The following is a 20,758-nucleotide window of genomic DNA, read 5'->3' on the forward strand; positions in this document are numbered from 1 at the left end:
TGGAAAAGATCAGTCTTAACAGTCTTTTTAAAGGTTCTAGAGTGGTAATGTGATGGATCTTCTCTGGCAGGTCATTCCATAGCCTAGGAGCAGCAGATGAAAAGGTCCTCAGGGTTACTGCAGCCAATCTAGTCGTCTTAGGCTGCACCAAATTCTTCCAAGAGGACTTGAGTGCGTGAGGTGGATTATGCGGAGGAAGTCGCTCCCGCAAGTAGTCTGGACCCAGGCCATGTAGGGCTTTAAAGGTTATAACCAACACCTTGTACCATGCCTGGAAACTAATTGACAGCCAATGGAGTGATTTTAGGACAAGTATTATATGGTCGGTTCTAGATGTACCTGCGACCAACCTGGCTGCCATGTTTTGCACCAATTGAAGTTTCCGAACTTGGCATAGGAGTAACCCCATGTAGAGCACGTTGCAGAAGTCAAGTTGAGAGGTTACCAGCACGAGTATCACAGTTTCAAGGTCGCCCAGCTCCTGGAAGGGTCAAAGCTAGTGTATCAGCTGTAGCTGATGACAGTTTCATCCATAACCAACGTAATGCTAGGTTGAAATGGAGTTGGTGGGGCTTTCCAGACCGGTGCTTTGCGCCGACCTGGATATGTGCTAGGGTTGCCTGAGGGTGGCACCACCACATGCCCCGCAACCCTAGCACGTCACAGCAGCATGCTAATAGTGGCGCCCCGTATACACAGGTGCCGCCATTATGATGTCACAGCTGCGCAGCAGCCAAATGGCATGCTGTGGGCATGACATCTCTGCAACGCTGCAGGGCTCTTGGGGCGCCCTTTCAGTGTCATGGGAAGGAGCTCCAAAACGGAGCTCCTTTTTGCCACACACATCACTGGCATGGCCTTTACACGGCCGCACCAGCAATGTGGAAGAGAAAGGGGCCGAGCAGCCCATTTCTCCCCTTCCCCGCAGCTGTTGGGGTGTCCTTGGGGCATGAAGCCCCAAGGACACCTCTTTCCAGGCCGCAGGGAAGCGGCGGATTGGGGCCTCTGGGGCTGCCGCTGCAGATGTCCAGGCCCCAATCTGGAGGGGAAAGGGGCCGGTGCAGGCCACCTCAAAGAGGCGGTCTGTATCCCGCCGGTGTTAGCTTTCAGTTTGAATCTTTATGAGAAATATGAACAGATGTGTTGGCAATGGATGATTAAAGTTCATGGTATTTGAAAAAGATCACCTTGGATGTGACATAGTTGATCATTTTCAGCAGAAGACTGAACCCACTGTAGGAGCTGAGTTTACGAATCAGTTGCTACCTTTATAAAATAACACCACGTAACTTCAGTTTGTTCTGATATCCCATACTATCCATTGATTTGTTTTTACTTTTCTTTCTAGGAGCTGATAACCACCCTGTACATTGGATTTCTAGGTCTGATTTTTTCTTCCTACTTTGTGTACTTGGCTGAAAAAGATGCTGTGAATGATTCAGGAAACCATGAATTCAGCAGCTATGCAGATGCCCTTTGGTGGGGAGTAGTAAGTATTACTTATTGTAGAATATAAAAACTAGTATTTTGTTCTAAGGAGGTAAATTTCTAGTACAGTCCCCCATCCTAAGTCCACGGATTTCAAATGTGCAGACTTGGAAATCCGCAGAGGGGCAATTTCCATTAATGACAGTGGGGCATGCGCCTATGGGGCTTGAATATGCACAATATTTGGGGGGGGGGGGGGGGGGGGGAAAATGGATCCCCCGTGAGTTCCAATGGCCAACTGTATACTGAATGCATCACCACATATGTTAGGGATGAGAACCCAATTTGTTTTGTAGGTTTTCACTACAACTTGTCTGAACCATGTGTTATGAAAATGACTCCTAGAGTTAAGTGCTCCCTTGTCCAACTGCAAGACATTCAGAAAATTTGTCTTCCCTTTTATATTAGTTGTATCAAAGTCTGGACAAGCTGATTTTAGTCCCAACCTAGGAAAAAGGCATGATGCCAATAAAGTGATGGATGCATGGAACTGTTTAATCTTAATTATGGTTTGTTTATGGAATTATAGAAGCAATACAATTTCAGACAAATCTTAAAGTTGAACACATCCCAACATTTGGACAACGTAGTTTTATGTAAAATAGCAGGACAAGTTTCTGATCTCTTCACTGCTGCACTGAAGGGGAGACAGAAGTACGGAAGCCAGAGGGTAGCTGAAGCTCACTTTTGCAATTGTGAACTAAGAAGAAGAAGAAGAAGAAGAAGAAGAAGAAGAAGAAGATTTATTTATATATATCCCACCTCTCCCTGAGGATTGAGGTGGGAGTACAGCACAAATTTAAAATTACAGTTAGCTAAAATACATTCTCATAGTTAGAGTACTCATGATAAATATATTCTCCAGACATATGAGAGCAAAATGACTTTCTTGATCTTAGACCAAATTCTTCTACTTTCTTTGGTTTAGATCTATTTCCTACTTTTGCATTCCAGCCGCCTATGATTATCAACATGTCCTGTTTCAATGTGTGCTCAGTATCCTCCTGGATGCCTATGTAGAATATTTCAGTTTTTATCTCATCTACTTCTGTGATGGGAGCATAGATGTGAATCCTGATTCTATAGATTTCCCCTAGAGTCTTGATTATATTGTTTGGTCAGATTTTGTATTATACCCCTGACTGACTTTCCTAGCTTTTCCCTCACTATTAATGTCATCCTGTTTCTTCTTTGATTATTATTTCCAGAGTAAAACACTATTAAATTATCTGATTGAAAATGTCCCATTCCTGTTCCACTTTAGACCTTTATTTCACTATGTGACTTGCAGTGGCGGCAGTGGCGATGCTTCATCTCCCTCTCCTCCTCCTTCCCCTGCCAGCTCTCTTGCAAGCTGGTCTGAGGCCTCCTTGCCTGGCTCCACTTTAGACCAAGGGGTTGGGAAAGGAAGAAAAGGAAGAGGAAGGTGGCAGGGAGGTAGGTAGGAGAGGAGCCAGGGAGAGACTTCCAGAGGAGCAGGTCAGGCTGAGCCAGCTGAGCGGCCCTGATTCCTCTAAGGCGGCCGCTTGCCCACTCCTACGGGGGTATCTTCCTTGCTCCTCTCCTCCCTCCCTCCCTCTTTCCCTCCCTCCCTCCATCCCCCCTGCCTTCCTCCTCTTCCTTTTCCAAACTCTGGGGTTGAAGTGGGGCCAGGGCAAGGTGGGGCCAGCTTGCAAGACAGCTGGCAGGGGAAGGAGAAGGAGAGAGAGATAGAGCACTGCCACCACTGCTGCTGCAAGTCATACTCTCTGGGCAAATCACACTCTCTCATTAGTCACACTCTCTCAGCTGGACGGGCGAGGAGGAGGAGGAGGAGGCAAAGGAGGGCCCAGGAGTGCTCTGGCCAAGCTCCCTGGTGAGGCTGCTGAGGGCAGGTTGGGGTCAAGGGCCTGGAGAGGCAGCTGAGGATGAATTGGGGCAAGGAAGACAGAGCTCTGCCATTGCTGCCATGGTGAGGGGCACACCACAGGGCAGCCCATCTGGAGGAGGCAGAGGAGGGAGCTGCCAGGAACCAAGCCTTCCCACCATGCCACTGGCCTGCAAGTTTGTTGTGGGGTTTTCTTTGGCAAGGATTGTTCAGGAGTTTACCTTTTCTTTTCTCCTCCTTCTCTCTGTGGCAGCAATTTTTTCTCTCCCCCCCCCCCCCCCCTTAAGTGTGAACAACAAAAGGGAGCAAAAGGACAGTAAACAGCTCCAGAGGGATTAGATTACAAAATAATCCAGTTTCCACACCAGATTATTTTGTAGTGGGAATGAGCCCTAAGTGTTTTATCAGCATACTTGGTTATGGCAAAGGTCTTCAACCGTACATCTTCCATCTGTTTTGTCCACATGCCTCTGACAACATGGCCAATGATGACAGATTATGGGAGCTGAGGTCCCAAACACCTGGAGGGCCAAAGGATGAGAACCACTAGTCTATACTAAATCAGAACAGGATAGAAAGTTGAAAATTTATCTATTACATAGTTTGTTACATAAACTCCTCTATGTTTCTGCCTGCAAATAGTAAATATTAAACAATCTCTTGAAAGAGCAAAAAACTTTATTTCTTTATAATCTTAGAAACCTTTTTAGAGAGTTAGATAGGACCATAATATGTTCATTTTTTCCCCAGGGGACTGACTCACATTGACTCTTAATTAATGGTGGCAGATAAAACCACATGCCAACCCTTCCCCCCAAAACAAAAAGGCACTGCTCTTGATTTTGACAGCAAAAGTATACTTTTATTAGACCTGAGTGGTGCTTTGTAAATGTTGCAAAGCTTTTCTCCATCGGAATGGGAAAAAATTAGGCTATAAAAAGAAGGCAAACCAAAAGAGAAACTACAGATCCCACTAGGTATGCACTCATAAACACACAATTTGAATGTAATCACCATTGCTGAATACTCCCAGGCCAAGAAATATAAAACAGCCAACTATACATCCCAGTGATAGACTGCTACAAATCAGTTTGTAAAATGAAGGCACTTGAAAATAATGATTACTTTAAAATTATAATTATAAATAAGGTTGTGATATTAATTGCAGGTATATAAAAATTAGATAAGAGGAAAATATTTAGAGTCTGTTAGGCTAAGTAAAAACAGGGATAATGAATAGTCATTAATACGGAAGGTTATGAAGAATATTTTATTTAAGAAAATTTGAAAGAATCAATAGAAGTAATATGATTATTTAGAGTTCAGTAGGAAAAATAGTGGATAATGTTAGAAATTAGTCAGTGGCCAAGGAAGTTGGGAAGGAGGGGGAGAACACTGTAATGCTTATATGTCTATTTTGGATTATATTTGGTATATGGAATTTTTTGTCTTTATTGTATGTTTTTAATATTTAATAAAATTTATTTAAAAAAAGAAAATAATGATTTAGAACAAATTTCAAGGTAGAAATTTGACAGAAATAAACTTGATATCCTGAGCCCACCAGAACCCCAGTGTGATGTACAGGGATAAAAGCATTCAAAGCAGTAAGTGCATGACTAAAATACAACTAAAAACAACCCTAAAACCCTACTCTTTAAAATAGATTTAAAATTGCAGACAATTAAATATAGCTAAAAGCAGACAGAGCAACCATCTTTAATTTTAAGAACCAAGGGCTACCAGAAACTCAGAAGGGATGCAGCCAGCCTGACCTCCTTTGGGAGGAATTCCATAGTTGAGGTGCTGCTCTGTCTTTTGTACCTACCAGCCTAAGGTTGGAGGCTGGTGGGACATGTACCAGGATCTCTGCTTAGGAAATTTTGGGCAAAGTCATCTACGTTCTGTGGATGTTCAGCCAAAAAGAACTGGAACCAACTAAAACAATTCCCCCATTGTGCAATTGGAAAATGGACATCTAAGCACCACGCTCTGTCAAAAACCAATTGATTGCTGCACATACTTACATGTCTCCAGTTTCCACCAGAAGCCTTCAGATCCAACCACATCTGCTCAGACCCTCAAGACAGAGACTCAAAACACTTGGATTTACAAGAGGCATCTATCTAAGGGGGTGAAGAAACAAATCAACAAGGCAAGTTTAATAACCAGGAACCAGCTACAAGATGGAGGGGGGGGGGCACAAAATGACACAATATCCCTAGTTGTCACCTACAGCCCCCAGCTGAAACAACTCAAATGCATCATAAACAAACTACAATCATTTCTGGAGAATAACACAGTACTCTCACAAACTCTGGGAGACAGACCATTATTAGCCTACAGACAGCTTCCAAATCTTAAACAACTACTCACTTGCAATAGTTCACAGAGACAAGATCCTGCCACAACTCTGACTCCACATCTACTCTGGGAGCAATATTACAGGGGCAATAACATCACCATAACAAAAGAAATGCATTTACTTGCTCTTCCTCCAAATATGATATCTGCCATCCTATGCCAACAATGTCACTCTACACTCTACATTGGACAAACGGGACACTCTCTGTACACAAGAGGATAAATTGACACAAATCTGATATTAAAAATGGCAGTACACAAAAAATATTGCAGAACATTTTAATCCTTGAACAAGGAAATTAAAAGAAAGACTAAAAAGAAAAACAGCTGGATTGAATTAAATTCACAATTTCCAATCTGGTAGCAGAGGTTTGAACAAAGACAGTGGATTTATGGCACACTACAAGAGTTCTCACCACTGCACATATAACAAAAGGAATCTTCTCAGAGATTTTTGAACCCAGGGAAATTGAATTTTGATAAGCAGATTCATTGCTTTCACATATCAAGAGTAACTGAGCATTGTAAAGATTTAAAAGACCTATATCGCCTTGCAAAGCACTTAGAAAACTTAGGTACAAAACAGATCGGCAGTAAGCACTGGCTTGGAGGCAGCATGGGGGCATGGCATTTAGATAATACATGCCCCAAGCTGGTGTCCTGCTGCCTGCCCACCCAGATGGCAGGCAGTGGTTCGACGCTCCGGCAGTGTTCAAACACTGCATGGCAGGAATACAGGAGAGCTGCCGCTGTGGCAGAAATGGCAGTTTTTTTCTGGCCCAAAAAGGAATGGTATTTTGCCATTACTTTTTGGGCCGGAAAAATGATGGATCAGGGCCATGGCAGTTGCTTAAAGCCCCACTGCAGTGCTTAAAGGAGTGGCATCAAGCGACCCCTTTAGGGCCATCTGTACTGGCCTTTAGTCATGATTATCATCTTTCTGGGTTCTATCACATTCGATCCCATCCTCACAACTGTGGCTGTTGTTGTTTGCCTTCAAGTTGTTTCCTGGTTATGGCAACCCTAAGGTGACCCTTTCATGGGGTTTTCTTGGCAAGATTTGATAGAGTGGGTTTGGCTTCTCCTGAGGCTGAGAACGTGGAATTTGCTCAAGGCCACCCAGTGGATTTCATGGCTGAGCTGGGAATCGAACCTTGGTCTCCAACTCTGGTCTCATAGTCCAACACTCAAACCACTATGCCATACTAACTGTGCTTTATACCTGCACATTTATTACACTCTGTACTTCACCTGAAGAAGTGAGTTTATATCCACAAAAGCTCATGCAAAAATAAAAACTATTGAGTCTTAAAGGGTGCTGCCACATTCCTTTTTTTCTCCCCCTTCCTGCCTCATTTTCATTCTTCTGATTCACCTTGTACATTTCCCCAGTATTTTAAGAGCTGAGTGGCTTTACCTGGGATTACATTTTACATTTTTGTAGTTCTATAGATGAGAAAACCAAAAAGATAACTCATGATCTCTTAGAAAATTTGCTCGTTTCTTTTTTTATCTAAAAAATTAAAAGGAATCATGAAAGATGTATTCATAATAAAATAAATATTTGATAGAAATGTGGTTAAAGCTGTCTACACACACATAGGCAGTTTAGAATATTGAGCAAATTTGCTAGATTTTAATTTTTGTATTTTCACATTTCAGTACAAGAGAGACAACATCACTGATTTCAGTGAGTGAATTTAACATATTTTGAACTTTCCCCCATTCATTTATTTAAGCGGGATTCAAAAGTGCTTAATTGTGACTAGAAAACCTGTATTGAGTGATAATGTATAGCCAAACTTCAAGGGTTTCTGGTGTATTTAAATAGTGAACACAAAGGCTTTCCTGTACTATTAAGCTTTTACTGTGTAAAATGTAGCCAAATGACAACAAACTAATAATCATACTTGAAATTAAAGTGCATATTGCATCAAACAATGCTGCTATGAAACTTCCATGCATTTGACTATACTTCTCTTAGATTCTTATGGAAATCTGAGTTTTGTGCCATATTAGTGCAATCCTATTTCAGACATGGGCACATAAAACATATTTCTCAGAATTCCCAAGAATGATTGTCTGAGCATATTGCTATAAGAGACTGAAATTTTTTCAACTTTTGTTTTGCATTGTAGGCCTTTGAGGGAGAAATTTGTTTGCAGAAGAAGATGATACTTTGTTGCAGTATATCCTGTTCTGTGCAAATAAATATGCTGTATTTGCACAAAAGTCTGGGCAAAAATGCATTATTTTGCAAACAAAAAGGCAGTGTTTATGCACAAAACAACCCTCCCCAAAGTGCAACAAATCATTTTTAAAAATTGAAATGCAATCCTAAAATATCACCTCATGGGGAGATTTTAAAAAAATTAAATGTAATATGCCAGGATTTATTTGTCGGCAGAGCCAGTGTGATGTATTGGTTTGAACACTGGACTATGACTTTGGTGACCAGGGTATGAATCCTTGCTCAGCCATGAAAATCCACTGGGCGGCCTTGGGCATGTAACACTCTCTCTGCCTCAGAGGAAAGCAATGGCAAGCCCCCTCTGAACAAATCCTGCCAAGAAAACCCCATGATAAATGGAGTCACCATAAATCAGACATGACTTGAAGGCACACAACAACAAATTAATCCATGCATCATTTTCTGTACCTTATATTCTTTTTGTTACTGTTTCCAATGATAGTCTTAATTTTTCTGTACTTTCATTTCTGATTATTTAAGCAGGGTAAGATTAGTCATACAACCACTCTTGTGATGATCTGTACTAGATCAAAGCTTTGCAGTGAGGAATGACTGTGGGTGACCGTGCTTTTAACTGAAACATTTAATATATCCTGTTGAGTTGTAATTAAATTTTAATGTGATAAGTCATGGATAGGTGTTTGTTACATTCCACTATATTTTCAAAGAAATAGCAAGAACAGTCTTGATCCTTGTCCCAGAACTTGCAAGTCCACAATTGTAAAAATGAGGTGATTTGTTCTTGTTGTTGCTCTTATTGGAGTTAAAATACCAAGAAGAAAATAAAATCATCCACAAGGCTGGGTTTCAGGCAACATCTTAAAATGTCTTTCTTCCCTTTTAGGACTACATCTCTTAGAATAGAAGTAGGCAGCACAATATTTAGACAATGTACTTTGAGATATTCTAGTTGAGTTTGTGTTGTTGTTGTTGTTGTTGTTATTGCCTCTATTTCTGCTATTATTTTTTTCAAGACAATGATTAACTTATTTTATTTTATCTTCTTTTTAACCCTTAACAAGCCCTTAAGGTAGTTTACAAAATTGATCTTAAGGTCTATTTTAGAGAAAGTGTGTATGCTCAAATTTACAAAATGTTTTTTTTTTAATTATATTCTTTATTAAATTTTTATAAAAACATCAGAACAGAGTAAGCATAATGAAATAAACAATTTTACAATACTTGTTTCTTCCATAGTGTCACTACCAAATGCCTAATACATAAAAGTATATACTCAAACCATTATGCAATGATACACTTGGGAGAAAAACCAGTGAGGAAAAAAGACCAAAAAAAAAAATATGTACTCTTCCTGTTCTTTCTCAATAAAAGTTTAACCCAATAACTTCCTTGTCCCGATTCCTACCCTATGCTCGAGGATTATTAAATTATAGTTTGTTTCCTTTTTGCAGACCTAATAGTCAAAAATGTTATTTCTTGTATCGTACATACTTATTATCCATTATAAAGAAAAAAAAAGGACAGTACATGATATAACCATTACCTTGCAACTGTTCACCCTAACAATATGTTATTAGAAAAATTTAATTTCAATTATTTCCTCCGTACAATGTATCTAGGTATTTTTTATCAAAGAGAAGACATACTTATATATCATGTCGTCTTGAGTCCTTACATCAAAGAAAACATCTTATGGTACTTGTTCCCCGTATCTTTCTTTTGTGTCTTTTTGGAGAAATCATGAAGTATAGGATCGAAATCGCCAGAGTTCCCCCAAAAGGTTTAGTAAACGGCTTTTCATATAGTTATCTTGTATTCAGAATCATCTTGTTATACTTCCTCAGATCTATATTTAAACTGTTAGTTAGAAAAAAGTACATGATATGAGATATAGTGAATTACAGTAGAAAAAAGATAAACTTTGCTTCTAGTCATAGAATTTTGTTACGTTAAGATTTCCCTCTTAAGTATTGATCCTTATCACATTTATGTCCCATTCCTTATTTATGTGCAATAGAACTCTTTCCCATTGTTCTTTTCTTTTCTTCTTGTCCCTGTTTTGCACTTCACTTGATATCTTATCCAATTCCCATATTTCGAGCACTTTAAGCATCCAGTCCTCCCATGATGTAATCACTTCGGATTTCCATAACTTAGCTATTGTTATTCTGGCTGCAGTGATAAGATTTAATACTAGTCTCCAATGTTTTGTCTCCATTGTCTTTAGTGAGGTGGTTATATTCAATAAATATAATTTGGGATCCATTACAAATTTATATTGTAGAATACTTTGTAGGGATTTGTGTACCACTTCCCAAAATTCTTTAATCATACTGCAACCCCACCACATATGATACAGTGTTCCTTTTTTTCTATTGCATCTCCAACATAGCCCTTCACTGTTTTTAAACATCTTCTTAAGTCTCCATGGGGTGATGTACCATCTGTTGGCTATCTTAAAGTAATTCTCTTTAAGGCTTTGTGCCACTGTAAACCTATCTGTTCTCTCCCATGCTTTTTGCCATTCTTCATATTGTATTATTGTCCCCAGATCTTTTGACCATTTTATCATATAGTCCTTGACCGTAATGTGTTCCGTTACCCTTTTTAAGATTAGATGGTAAAATTTTTTAATTTTATTTTTGTCTGGTTGCCAGAAAATTTTGTCTAGTTCATTGAAATTGGTTTCTATCCCTATTTCTTTAATATCTTTTTTAAGTCTCTGGTTTAACTGAATATAATTAAACCATGTCACTTGGTATCCCTCCTCTTTAAGCTTGTCTAAACCCTTTGGAACGGGAACTCCTTTTGCATCTATTGTCATAAAATGTTTGTATGTTATCCACCTATCTTGTATATGCCATCTTCCAAAAAAGGCCTCCTGTGGGGAGGTCCAAACTGGTAAGTGAAAATAAAACATTTTGTAAATTTTGTTCCACACTCCTAGAAGTGACTTTCTGATAGGATGGTTTAAAAAATCCCTATTTTGCTTCAATTTCCCATAGCATATATACGCGTGCCATCCAAATCTAAGTTGTTCTCTTTCTAATTCCAGTATCTCTTTATTATCTAGTTTAACCCAGTTTTGAATCCATAATAATGAACAAGCCCAATAATAAATTTTCAGATCTGGTACTCCATACCCTCCTCTTGATTTTGCATCCTTCAGAATCGACCAGTTTACCCTGGGTTTTTGTCCTTTCCATAAAAATCTTTTTAATTCGTTTTCCCATTCCTTAAATGTTTTCTCATTTAATGTGATAGGAAGGTTCTGAAACAGAAACATTATTTTTGGCAAAATAGACATTTTTATAGAGGCCATTCTGCCGAACAAAGACAGATTAAGTTTATTCCATCTACTTAATTTCTCTCTTATTTCTTTCCACATCTTCTGATAATTATTCTCATATAGTTGTAAGTTATCTTTTGCAAGCCATATTCCTAAATATCTAATTTTCTTAGCTTCTTTAAATCCTGATTTTTTGGCAATTATCTCTATATCAGTAGATGATAAATTCTTTGTTAGCATAACTGTTTTTTCTTTGTTGATATTCAGGCCCGAGTGTATTCCAAATGTATTTAATTCTTTACAAATTGTATCAATGCTTAACTGAGGGTCCTCCACTAATAATGCCACATCGTCTGCAAATACCTTCGCTTTTGTTTCCTTCTTGCCTCCTTTGCAACCTTTGATTAAATTGTTTTGATTAATCGCAATGATTAATACTTCTATAGCTAATAAGAAAAGTAGGGGAGAAAGGGGACACCCTTGTCTTACCCCTCTTTCTATCTGGAATTCTGAGGATCTTTCCCCGTTTACCGTTACTTTAGCCGACTGTTTGAAATAAATCTGTTGCACCAGGTTAAGAAAAAGATTTTTTCCAAAATCCATAGCTCTCATTACTTCAAACAAAAAATTCCATCTTAAATGATCGAAAGCCTTTTCCATATCGAGAGCTATAAGAGCAAATTTTTTATTGTTATTTACATGATAGAACTCCAGGCTGTTCAAAATTGGTCTAATATTATCTCGTATCTGCCTTCCTGGCAGGAATCCATTCTGATCTGGGCTTATTATCTGAGATAGAACTTTCTTAAGCCTCGTTGCCAAAATCGAAGTAAAGATCTTATAATCTACATTAAGTAGGCTAATTGGGCGGTAGTTCGCTGTCAGTCTGGGATCCTTCTCTTCTTTAGGAATCAATGTTATAATGGCTTTTTCCCATGAACTAGGAATCCCTTCTTTTTCTATGGAATCAAATAATTTCTCCAGAGGTACTAATAATTCAGTTTGGAATTTTTTATAAAATAAGGGTGTAAAACCGTCTTCCCCTGGTGATTTCCCTTCCTTCAAAGCAGCTATAGCCGCCATAATATCTTGTTTGGTTATCTTTTTATTTAAGATTTCTTTTTGTTCCAAATTCAATTTGTAGTTAATTTTGTCTTTTATGTAATTTTTTATAAGGTCATTCCCTTCGTGGCTTTGGGTTTTACCTCTAAATAACTTCCTATAATAATTCTTAAATTCTCCAAGAATTTCCTTCTGGGTTGTTAAAGTATTTTTCCCTTTTTTAATTTCTGTAACAGATCTTATCTCTCTCTCTTTTTTTAATTTCTTAGCTAGCCATTTCCCCACCTTATTCCCATTTTCAAAAATATTTTGTTTCGTTCTTTTTAAATCCCTTGCTATTTCTAAATCAGTTCTACTTTGATACTGATTTTGTAATATTTTTAATTCGTTTATTAATTTCTTATTTCCCGGTTGTCCCTGTATTTTCTGTTCCTTTTCTTTAATGGCTGCTAACAACTTATTTTCTCTCTCCACTTTTTCCTTTTTAATTTCAGCTGCTCTTTTTATCAGTATCCCTCTAAATACAGCTTTCCCAGCATCCCAGATCGTTTTCATTTTTATTCCGGGTGAACTATTAATCTGGAAGTAGGATTTGATTTCCTCTCTCATTTTTCCTATAAAAAGTTCATCCTCCAGGATTTCGTTTTGTAATCGCCACGTAAAATCTTTATTTATTTTTTCCTGTAATGTCATGTCTATTAAATTGTGGTCTGAAAAGGTTTTGCAATCTACCTCCATATTTTTAGTTCTTAGAGCCAAATTCCTGGAAATTAAGAATAAGTCTATCCTTGACCAGGATTTATGTGCTCCTGAGTAATATGTATAGCCTGTTTTTTCCCCATTTTTTAGGGGCCATGCATCAATTAGATTATGCTCTTTAATCATTTCCCGACATGTATTTGGTAGGGAACCCTGGTTGGTTTTTATTTTCTTTAACGATTTTCTGTCTTTTTTGGGATTCAATACCCCATTAAAATCCCCCGCCAAAATAAGATTATTGCTATCATAAACCATCAGTTTGTCGTTTAGTTTTTGGAAAAAGTCTTTCTTATTGTCTAGGGGTCCGTAAATATTAACTACTTTCAGTATAGATCGTCCTGTGTTTATTTCCATAATCTGAAATCTCGCTTCCTTATCCGTTTCTATCATCTTTGTTTGAAATCTCTTGTTAACATATGTCACCAATCCCCTCTTTTTTTTGTTAAGTGTCGCAGCAAAACAATTACCCAATCTAGGGTTTCTTAAATATTTTTGCTCCCTTGTTTGGATTTTCGTTTCTTGTAATAAAACTATGTCATATTTCCTCTTTTCCAAAAAATGAAATATTTGTTTCCTCTTTCTCTCCTTGTTTAGACCGCCCACATTCCATGAAGCTATTTTAACCATGTTGTTATTATTCTATTAAATCGATTCTCCTATTACCCCAAAGTTATCCTTAACCCAAACAATATTTGACTAATATTTTACTGGGAATAACTACAAAATTTGATACATAAATAAGTAAAAATCTGACCACTCACGATATTTTAGTTTTAACCTCTGAGTCCAGGGGACAATTACTTGCCCAGTTCTTTAGCTTTCCCGAAAGCTCCCTCCGGATTTTCTTTTGATGGATCTAAGTTGTCAAATGAGTGCTCCCTTTCGGTGTCACTGTGTAGATCCTTTCCGCTGATCTCTCCTTCTTCGCTTGACACCTCCTGGTCTGTGTCGTATTCTTGCTGCTCTTGCAGTAATAGATTTTTTTGGAATTCTTTTGCTTTTTCCAAGGAGTTTACTCTTATTCTTTTATTGTTAAACCAGCATGTTATTCCCTCTGGGTTCGACCATCTATAATTGATGTTTTTTTTCTGAAGTAAAGCAGTGAGGGGTTTGTATTGTTGCCTCTGTTTGATAGTTTGTAATGAGAGATCTTTAAAAATGCTGATTTGGGAACCTTGTATCACCAGGTTTTCCTTATAATTCCTTTGAATACATCTCTCTTTTAGTCTCGTGGAGGTGAAACAAAGTACAATGTCTCTGGGAAGCCCTTTTTCCTTAGCTATTTTAGAGCTCACTCTGAAAATTTTATCCGTTTGAGATTCAAGCATTTCAAGTGAGACATCCAAAAATTTTGCCAGCGGGGGTAATAACCGCTCCTCTAAATTCTCATTTTCACTTTCCTCCAAGCCTCTAATCTTAATAGCTTTATCTCTGTGCCTTTTTTCTTGTATTTGTATTAAAGCCTCTTCGTAAGTCTGTTGTTTCTCTAGCTTCATAAATTTCTTTTCTAAATCCACTGTCTTTTTGACTGTAGATTTGACCTCCTTTTTAATCTCTGAAATATCCTTGTTTATCAAATCAATTTTACGAGATAAGGTTTCCGTTTGTGAAATCATATCTTCTCTTATCTCCCCTCGTAAAGCTTTTTGCTCTTCCCTTATTTCCAGCTTAAAGTTTTTTTTAAATTCCCTCAGTTCTTGTAATATGACTGTGGATATGTCCGGTTGTTTCCCCCCCCCATTCCATGGAGTTGCGTCTTGGGTTTGAGTGTCCTCCTCCGCTCATGTTTTCTTTTCTGCTCTTGGTTCCCCTTGTTTCCATTTACAGTATTCCAGTCCTTATAGAGAGCTTATTTTGTACTCATCCAAAAAAAAAATGAAGGAGAGAGGGGAAAGAAAAATGTATTTACCAAATTTTAATGAAGAGTCCAATGTTCCGATCCAATATTCTCTAACCTTCTTCTCTAAATATCTTTCGTATGGATTCCAATACCAAAGCAAAACCGATCCAAAAAGAAGAGTTCCTCTCCCCTTTCCCTTGGGTTTGTAATTTCCCCGTCACAGTTAAGTGAAAACTATTTCAGCTGGGTGTTTTCTCAGCTGTTATTCCTCCGCGGGTCACAAAGCAATTAACCGAAGCAAAGGCTGTGGTAAACAAATTAATTTCAAATCAAAGTGGACCACATTTTTCAATTGAGTTTCTCAAAGTCTCTATATCTCATATTCTTGCCTCTTGTTTTCTCCCTTCAACAATTATTTTTGAATCCAAAAGTTTTAATTTCGCCTTATCCTCCAAATACTGAATGAAAGAACGGTTAAAGAAGGTCTTAAACTCCTCTTCGCAGCTTTGGATAGGATCCCGCTAATTGTTTTCCTCCCAAAGGTTGAGGAAAATTGTAAACTTATCCCGTCGGGTTTCCCGGGATATTAATCTCGATTAAAAGGTTGTCCCAAGGCTGTTGTCTGACGACTTACTGAGCCTCAACATCGACGGTCCTGCGGCTTTCGCGGAACCCTCACGCCTGTCCCTTTTGCAGGTTGGTAGGGTTCTCAAGCCCCCGGCAGACCCTCGCCCCGAAACCCCCGCGTTTCGGGTACCCTTTTGGCCCTCCCAGTTGTTGGGGGACCCTTAAACGGGTCACGTTGAGGTAGTAAGGGAGCAGAGCCGAAGCTTCTTGCTTCCACTTGCCTCGGCTTCACCACCGGAAGTCGCCTCAAATTTACAAAATGTTATGCAACATTAAACATATAAATCTTTAAACATAAGGGGCAACTTTGTTATATTAACATAGAGTATATCTGAATGGCAATGAGCACCCATCAACAGGGTTGTAACATTTGAATTAAATAGCATAATTATTTCTTTACAAGTGACTTTTCATATTATTTCACAAGTCATATTTGGTTTCCCTTTTTGTTTTTCTTTTTTTTTTTTTCTTTTTTTCTGAGATGCCTTCCTACAGCTCTTAGCTAAGTTGGCCTTTCCTGAGAGCTGACATCATCAAAGTTTTTACAATGCCAAATGCCAAGTCTTAAGTTGTTGGGATAGAAAGTACATCATTACATAGTGCTGTAAAACTATCCAGCTGATCAAACAAAGCTATGCAAATATTGTCTCCTCTTTTCGAGTGTTGCTATTCTAATTTTGAAGCAATAAATGCAGATGTAGAAAAGAGACTTTTAATTGTAAACAACATCTAATGAACAAGCCTCTTTACTTACACTTTTTCAAAACATACAAGTAATTTTGTGTTCCAATGGTATAACTGATTGAAATCAGTTGAAAATAAAATGGCTGATTGTCCTTCTTTTAGATTGAATAGTCATTGGCACAATAATCACTGGAGTATTTCTGCCCCAGTTCTATTGACATTGACAGGGAATTGAACAGCAGACCGCTCAAAACACTCTGGTTTACTCTCTTTCCATTCCTTGCCAGTTTTGTATGTGTTCCTTCACAATTTTTTTCTGTCCTGTTTTCATATAAATCTGCAGTTTTGTAACACTGCAGTTTAAAAGCAGTTTAAATTGTAATGTGCAATTTAAAAACATTTAAATGTATTTAAGGTGGGTTACACACCGCCATTAAAGTACGCGTGGAGCGCGTACTAGGGTTAGGGAGGTGCGGTGCTTCCACACCTCCCTAACTCTAATACGCTCTCTGCGCGTAAAAAATGATGGCAGCCATTCCAGATGGCCGCTGCCATGAGGACGTCACGGCCGCGCCGCCTCTATACGGGGCGGCGCAGACGTGAAGTCCTCACTCTGCGCCAGGGCACCTAGTGAGTCCTTAGCATGGACCAGGAAGGAGCTCCATTTCGGAGCTCCTTCCTGGTTTGCAGCGCCGCTTTGCATCGCTGGGCGCAGCCTTCAGACGGCTGCTCCCAGCGAAGCAAGGGAGAAAGGGGCTAAGCGGCCCCTTTCTCCTCCTCCCCGCCGCCGTGGGGTGTCCTTGGGGCTTGAAGCCCCAAGGACACCCCTTTTCAGGCTGCGGGGAAGCGGCGTTTTGCCGCTTCCTCACAGCCTGAAAAGCGGCGGATCGGGGCCCCAGTGGCTGCCGTTCTGGCAGCTGAGGCCCCGCGTAATGATTCAAAGGGGCGGGTACAGCCCGCCCCAAATGGGCGGTCTGTAACACGCCTAAGTATCCATTTTGAACATATCTTTCTCACAAAATATGCATTATTCAGAAGATGCTAAATAGTGTAAATCAGTGATAAATTAAATTGATGACTCAAAATCTATCCCTTGTATATTTAATATCTTTATAGGGATGCTGCCACATTGAAGAATTAATGCAGTTTAACACCACTTTACTGCCATGGCTCAGTCCTAGGGAATCCTGGGATTTATAGTCTGTTGTGACACCAGAGCTCTCTAACAGAGAAGACTACATTTCATAAAACTACAATCCCAGAACTCTGTAGCATTGAGCTATTGCAGTTAAATTGATATCATACTGCATTAATTCTGTAGTGTAGATGAAGCCTAGAACTTGATCATATCATACCATGGCTTATAGTGGCTTTTTTCATATCCATTGATTCCTATGGGCCAGGGATGGGAATTATTTACCTCTCCAAATGTTGTTGGGAAATTGAGCTAGGAGGGCTTATACTTGCAGTCATAAATGTATTCAGGGCCACAGAGTTCCTGTCCTTGGTTTGGGGATAGTAGTCATATATTCAAGAATACCTTTTTTGCTGAAATATTAAGTAGCGGTAGTGATACAGCATTTATGTTGAGTTGGTCTGGTACAATTTTCCCTGAAAAGAAGAGTAGGATTTGGGCAGTTTGCCCATACCCTAAAACCTCATGCACTGTAAAATTTTCCAAGTCATGGAGGCCTAAATTAATGGTTTGAGTTTATAGCATGTTAACATGAGCTATGTTGTAATTCAATTTCCTGTTCTCTTTTCTTTCTCCTGAATTAAGTTTCTTCCATACACAAATTCAGTATAGTGATAGGTTTCTTTTTTATAACATGTATTCTTGTGTTTGTGGAGGTTAAGAAAGTAGCTTTGATACAACAGCTGTTTAAACATTTCTAGTTGTACGAATTAGATGCTGACACCTAAGGTTGGTTACTTTGGCTACTTATTCTGGTTGCAGCACTGGGCACACAGTCTGAAATATTTGGGCAGGAATAATAGGAGTCAAGAAGAAAGTGGGCATGAACATCCTGGCATGTTGAGATATTGTAAGAGGTAGGAGACAGCAAGACAGATTTGTGTGACTATATAATAAATGAATTCAGCTCAGGATGAGACCAAATAATGTGCAGTCTGATGCCAAGATCTGTCTTACAAAAGCCTTCCAATTTCTGTGTTTTGAGCTTCCTGGAGGTTATACAAATCCCTGTGGGAATTAAATAAGTAATGAACATTCACTCATGAGAGTTATGAGTAAGTCCCTTAAAAGACAGCAACATGGATTGTCTGAATTTGGATATTTCGTTAAAATAGCATTGGAAACATTTGGCTCACCATGTAAAATTTTGAAGAACCACACCCATCATTATTGGTATCATATTCCAAAACACTTGGACAAATGTTCCCCATTCTTTCCCTCAACTATATGTTAATTTAGCTCCGATCCTACCTCTCGGGCAGGTTCCAGATGGTGGGGCTGGGGGACAGTTGCTCTTCTAGAAAAGAGCTGACATCTGGCATCACTCAAGGCGCCATTATGTCCCCCATGCTATTTAACATTTACATGAATCCGGGGACATGGGGCGCGGGGTTATGAGTACGCTGATGACACCCAAATATGCTTCTCTATGTCCCCGACTGCTACAGTGACTAAGGATGACTTGTCCCCTCTGAATCCCTGCCTTGAGTCAGTAATGGGCTGGATGAGGAAAAACAAACTCAAGCTGAATCCAGAGAAAACGGAGGTACTTGCACTAGGTTCCTTAAGTCCGGGGAGGGAAATTTGTCCACCACCCCTTGATGGGGTCACACTTCCCCTGAAGGATAAAGTTCGCAGTTTGGGAGTACTTCTGGATCCGTCTCTACGTTTGTCATCTCAAGTAGATGTGACGGCCATAAGTGCTTGGTACCAACTTCGGTTGATACGCCAACTGCGACCCTACCTCAACCGAAAGGACCTGGAAGCTGTAGTACACGCTCTGGTAATCTCTCGTCTCGACTTCTGCAATGCGCTCTACATGGGGCTACCCTTGTATCAAGTTTGGAAGCTTCAACTAGTGCAAAATGTGGCAGCCAGGTTGGTCACTAGCTCTTCGAGACTTAACCATATAGCACCCATTTTGAAAGATCTACATTGGCTCCCAATTAGCTTCTGGGCACAATACAAGGTGTTGGTCATTATCTTTAAAGCCCTACATGGCTTGGGTCTGGGTTACTAATGGGAATGCATCTCTCTATACAATCCATCCCGCACTCTTAGAACAAGTGGGAAGAATTTGTTGGAGATACCATCATCCAAACATGTTTCTACTTCCCTGAAGGCATTTAGCATAGCTTCTCCCAGACTTTGGAATGGATTCCCAGAGGAGACCCGCCTTATTACATTTTTAGAAATCTTTAAGAAGGCGGTAAAGACAGAACTCTTCTGCTGTGTTTATCCTCCTGACCGCCTATGAAGATCACTAGTATGAAATGAGACCAGCTGACCCCTTGATTGATTGATGTTACTGTTTTTAGATTCTTATGTTTTTATGTTTTTATTTTTTTACTGTGGTTTTAATGGTGCTGTAATTTTAACTTTGTAATTTTAACCTTGCTGTGATCCCGCTTCGATCCATTGGGAGAGGTGGGAAGATAGAAATAAAAATTATTATTGTTATTATTATTATTTTATTATATTATTATTTCATTTCATTTTTATGTTGTCATTCTCCCAGAAAGGGACCCAAGGCAGCTCACAAAATAAAAAAGCTTTAAAAACTTTACAACAGAAGTTTAAAAACAATTAAAATAATTCGGTTAAAATAAAATTAACATTAAAAATTTATAAAAGATACAAACTTAACCAAAAACACACCCTATATAAAAATCACCCTGCAAAACCTGCCTGCCTTCATAAAAACCTTTTTACTTGCTGGAGAAAGGAAAGCAGGAGGGGGCCAGTCTAGTTTCCTGCAGAGGTGAAGTCTAGAGAGTGGGAGCAACCACCAAGAAGGCTTTCCCTCATGTCCTCATGAAGTGAGGCTGTGATGGTGGCGGGACCAAGAGAAAACCTTCTTCTGAAGATCTTAGGGCTCTAACAGGTTTATATGTGAATATGTGGTCTCTCAAACAGTCTGGACCGAAGCTGTTTAGGGCTTTATGAGTCATGACCAGCACTTTGAATTGTGCTTGGAAACGAATCAGTAGCCAGGGAAGCTGTTTCAACAAGGGAGTTTTATGCTCCCAACAACTGGCCCCAGTCAGCATTCTAGCTGTGGTATTTTGTACTCACTGAAGTTTCCAAAGTTTCCAAAGGCACCACTATGTAGATTGTGTCATAGTAGTCCAAATGGGATGTAGTTAAGGCATACATCACCATAGCCAGATCTGATGTCTCAAGTAACTAATGCAGCTGGTGTACTATTTTCAGCTGTGCAAATGCATTTCTGGCCACTGCTGAAACCTGGGCATCCAGGCTGAGAGTTGAGTACAGGAGCACACCCAAACTGTGAGCCTAAGATTCCGGGGGAAGTGTAACCTTGTCCAGCACAGACAAAGTCCCTATTCCCTGATTTGCTTTACGACTGA

General features: G+C 39.3%; 1 protein-coding gene across 1 annotated transcript in view; it reads left to right on the forward strand.

Moving 5' to 3' along the window:
- Positions 1 to 20,758, forward strand: part of KCNQ1 (potassium voltage-gated channel subfamily Q member 1) — a 462,809-nt gene that overhangs the window by 146,226 nt on the left and 295,825 nt on the right. The window contains exon 6 of the mRNA XM_042445270.1: positions 1,349 to 1,489. Coding sequence (XP_042301204.1) covers positions 1,349 to 1,489 — 141 coding nt within the window. The remainder of the gene's footprint in view (positions 1 to 1,348; positions 1,490 to 20,758) is intronic.

Source organism: Sceloporus undulatus, chromosome 1 (assembly GCF_019175285.1).
Source record: "Sceloporus undulatus isolate JIND9_A2432 ecotype Alabama chromosome 1, SceUnd_v1.1, whole genome shotgun sequence".
NCBI lineage: Eukaryota > Metazoa > Chordata > Lepidosauria > Squamata > Phrynosomatidae > Sceloporus > Sceloporus undulatus.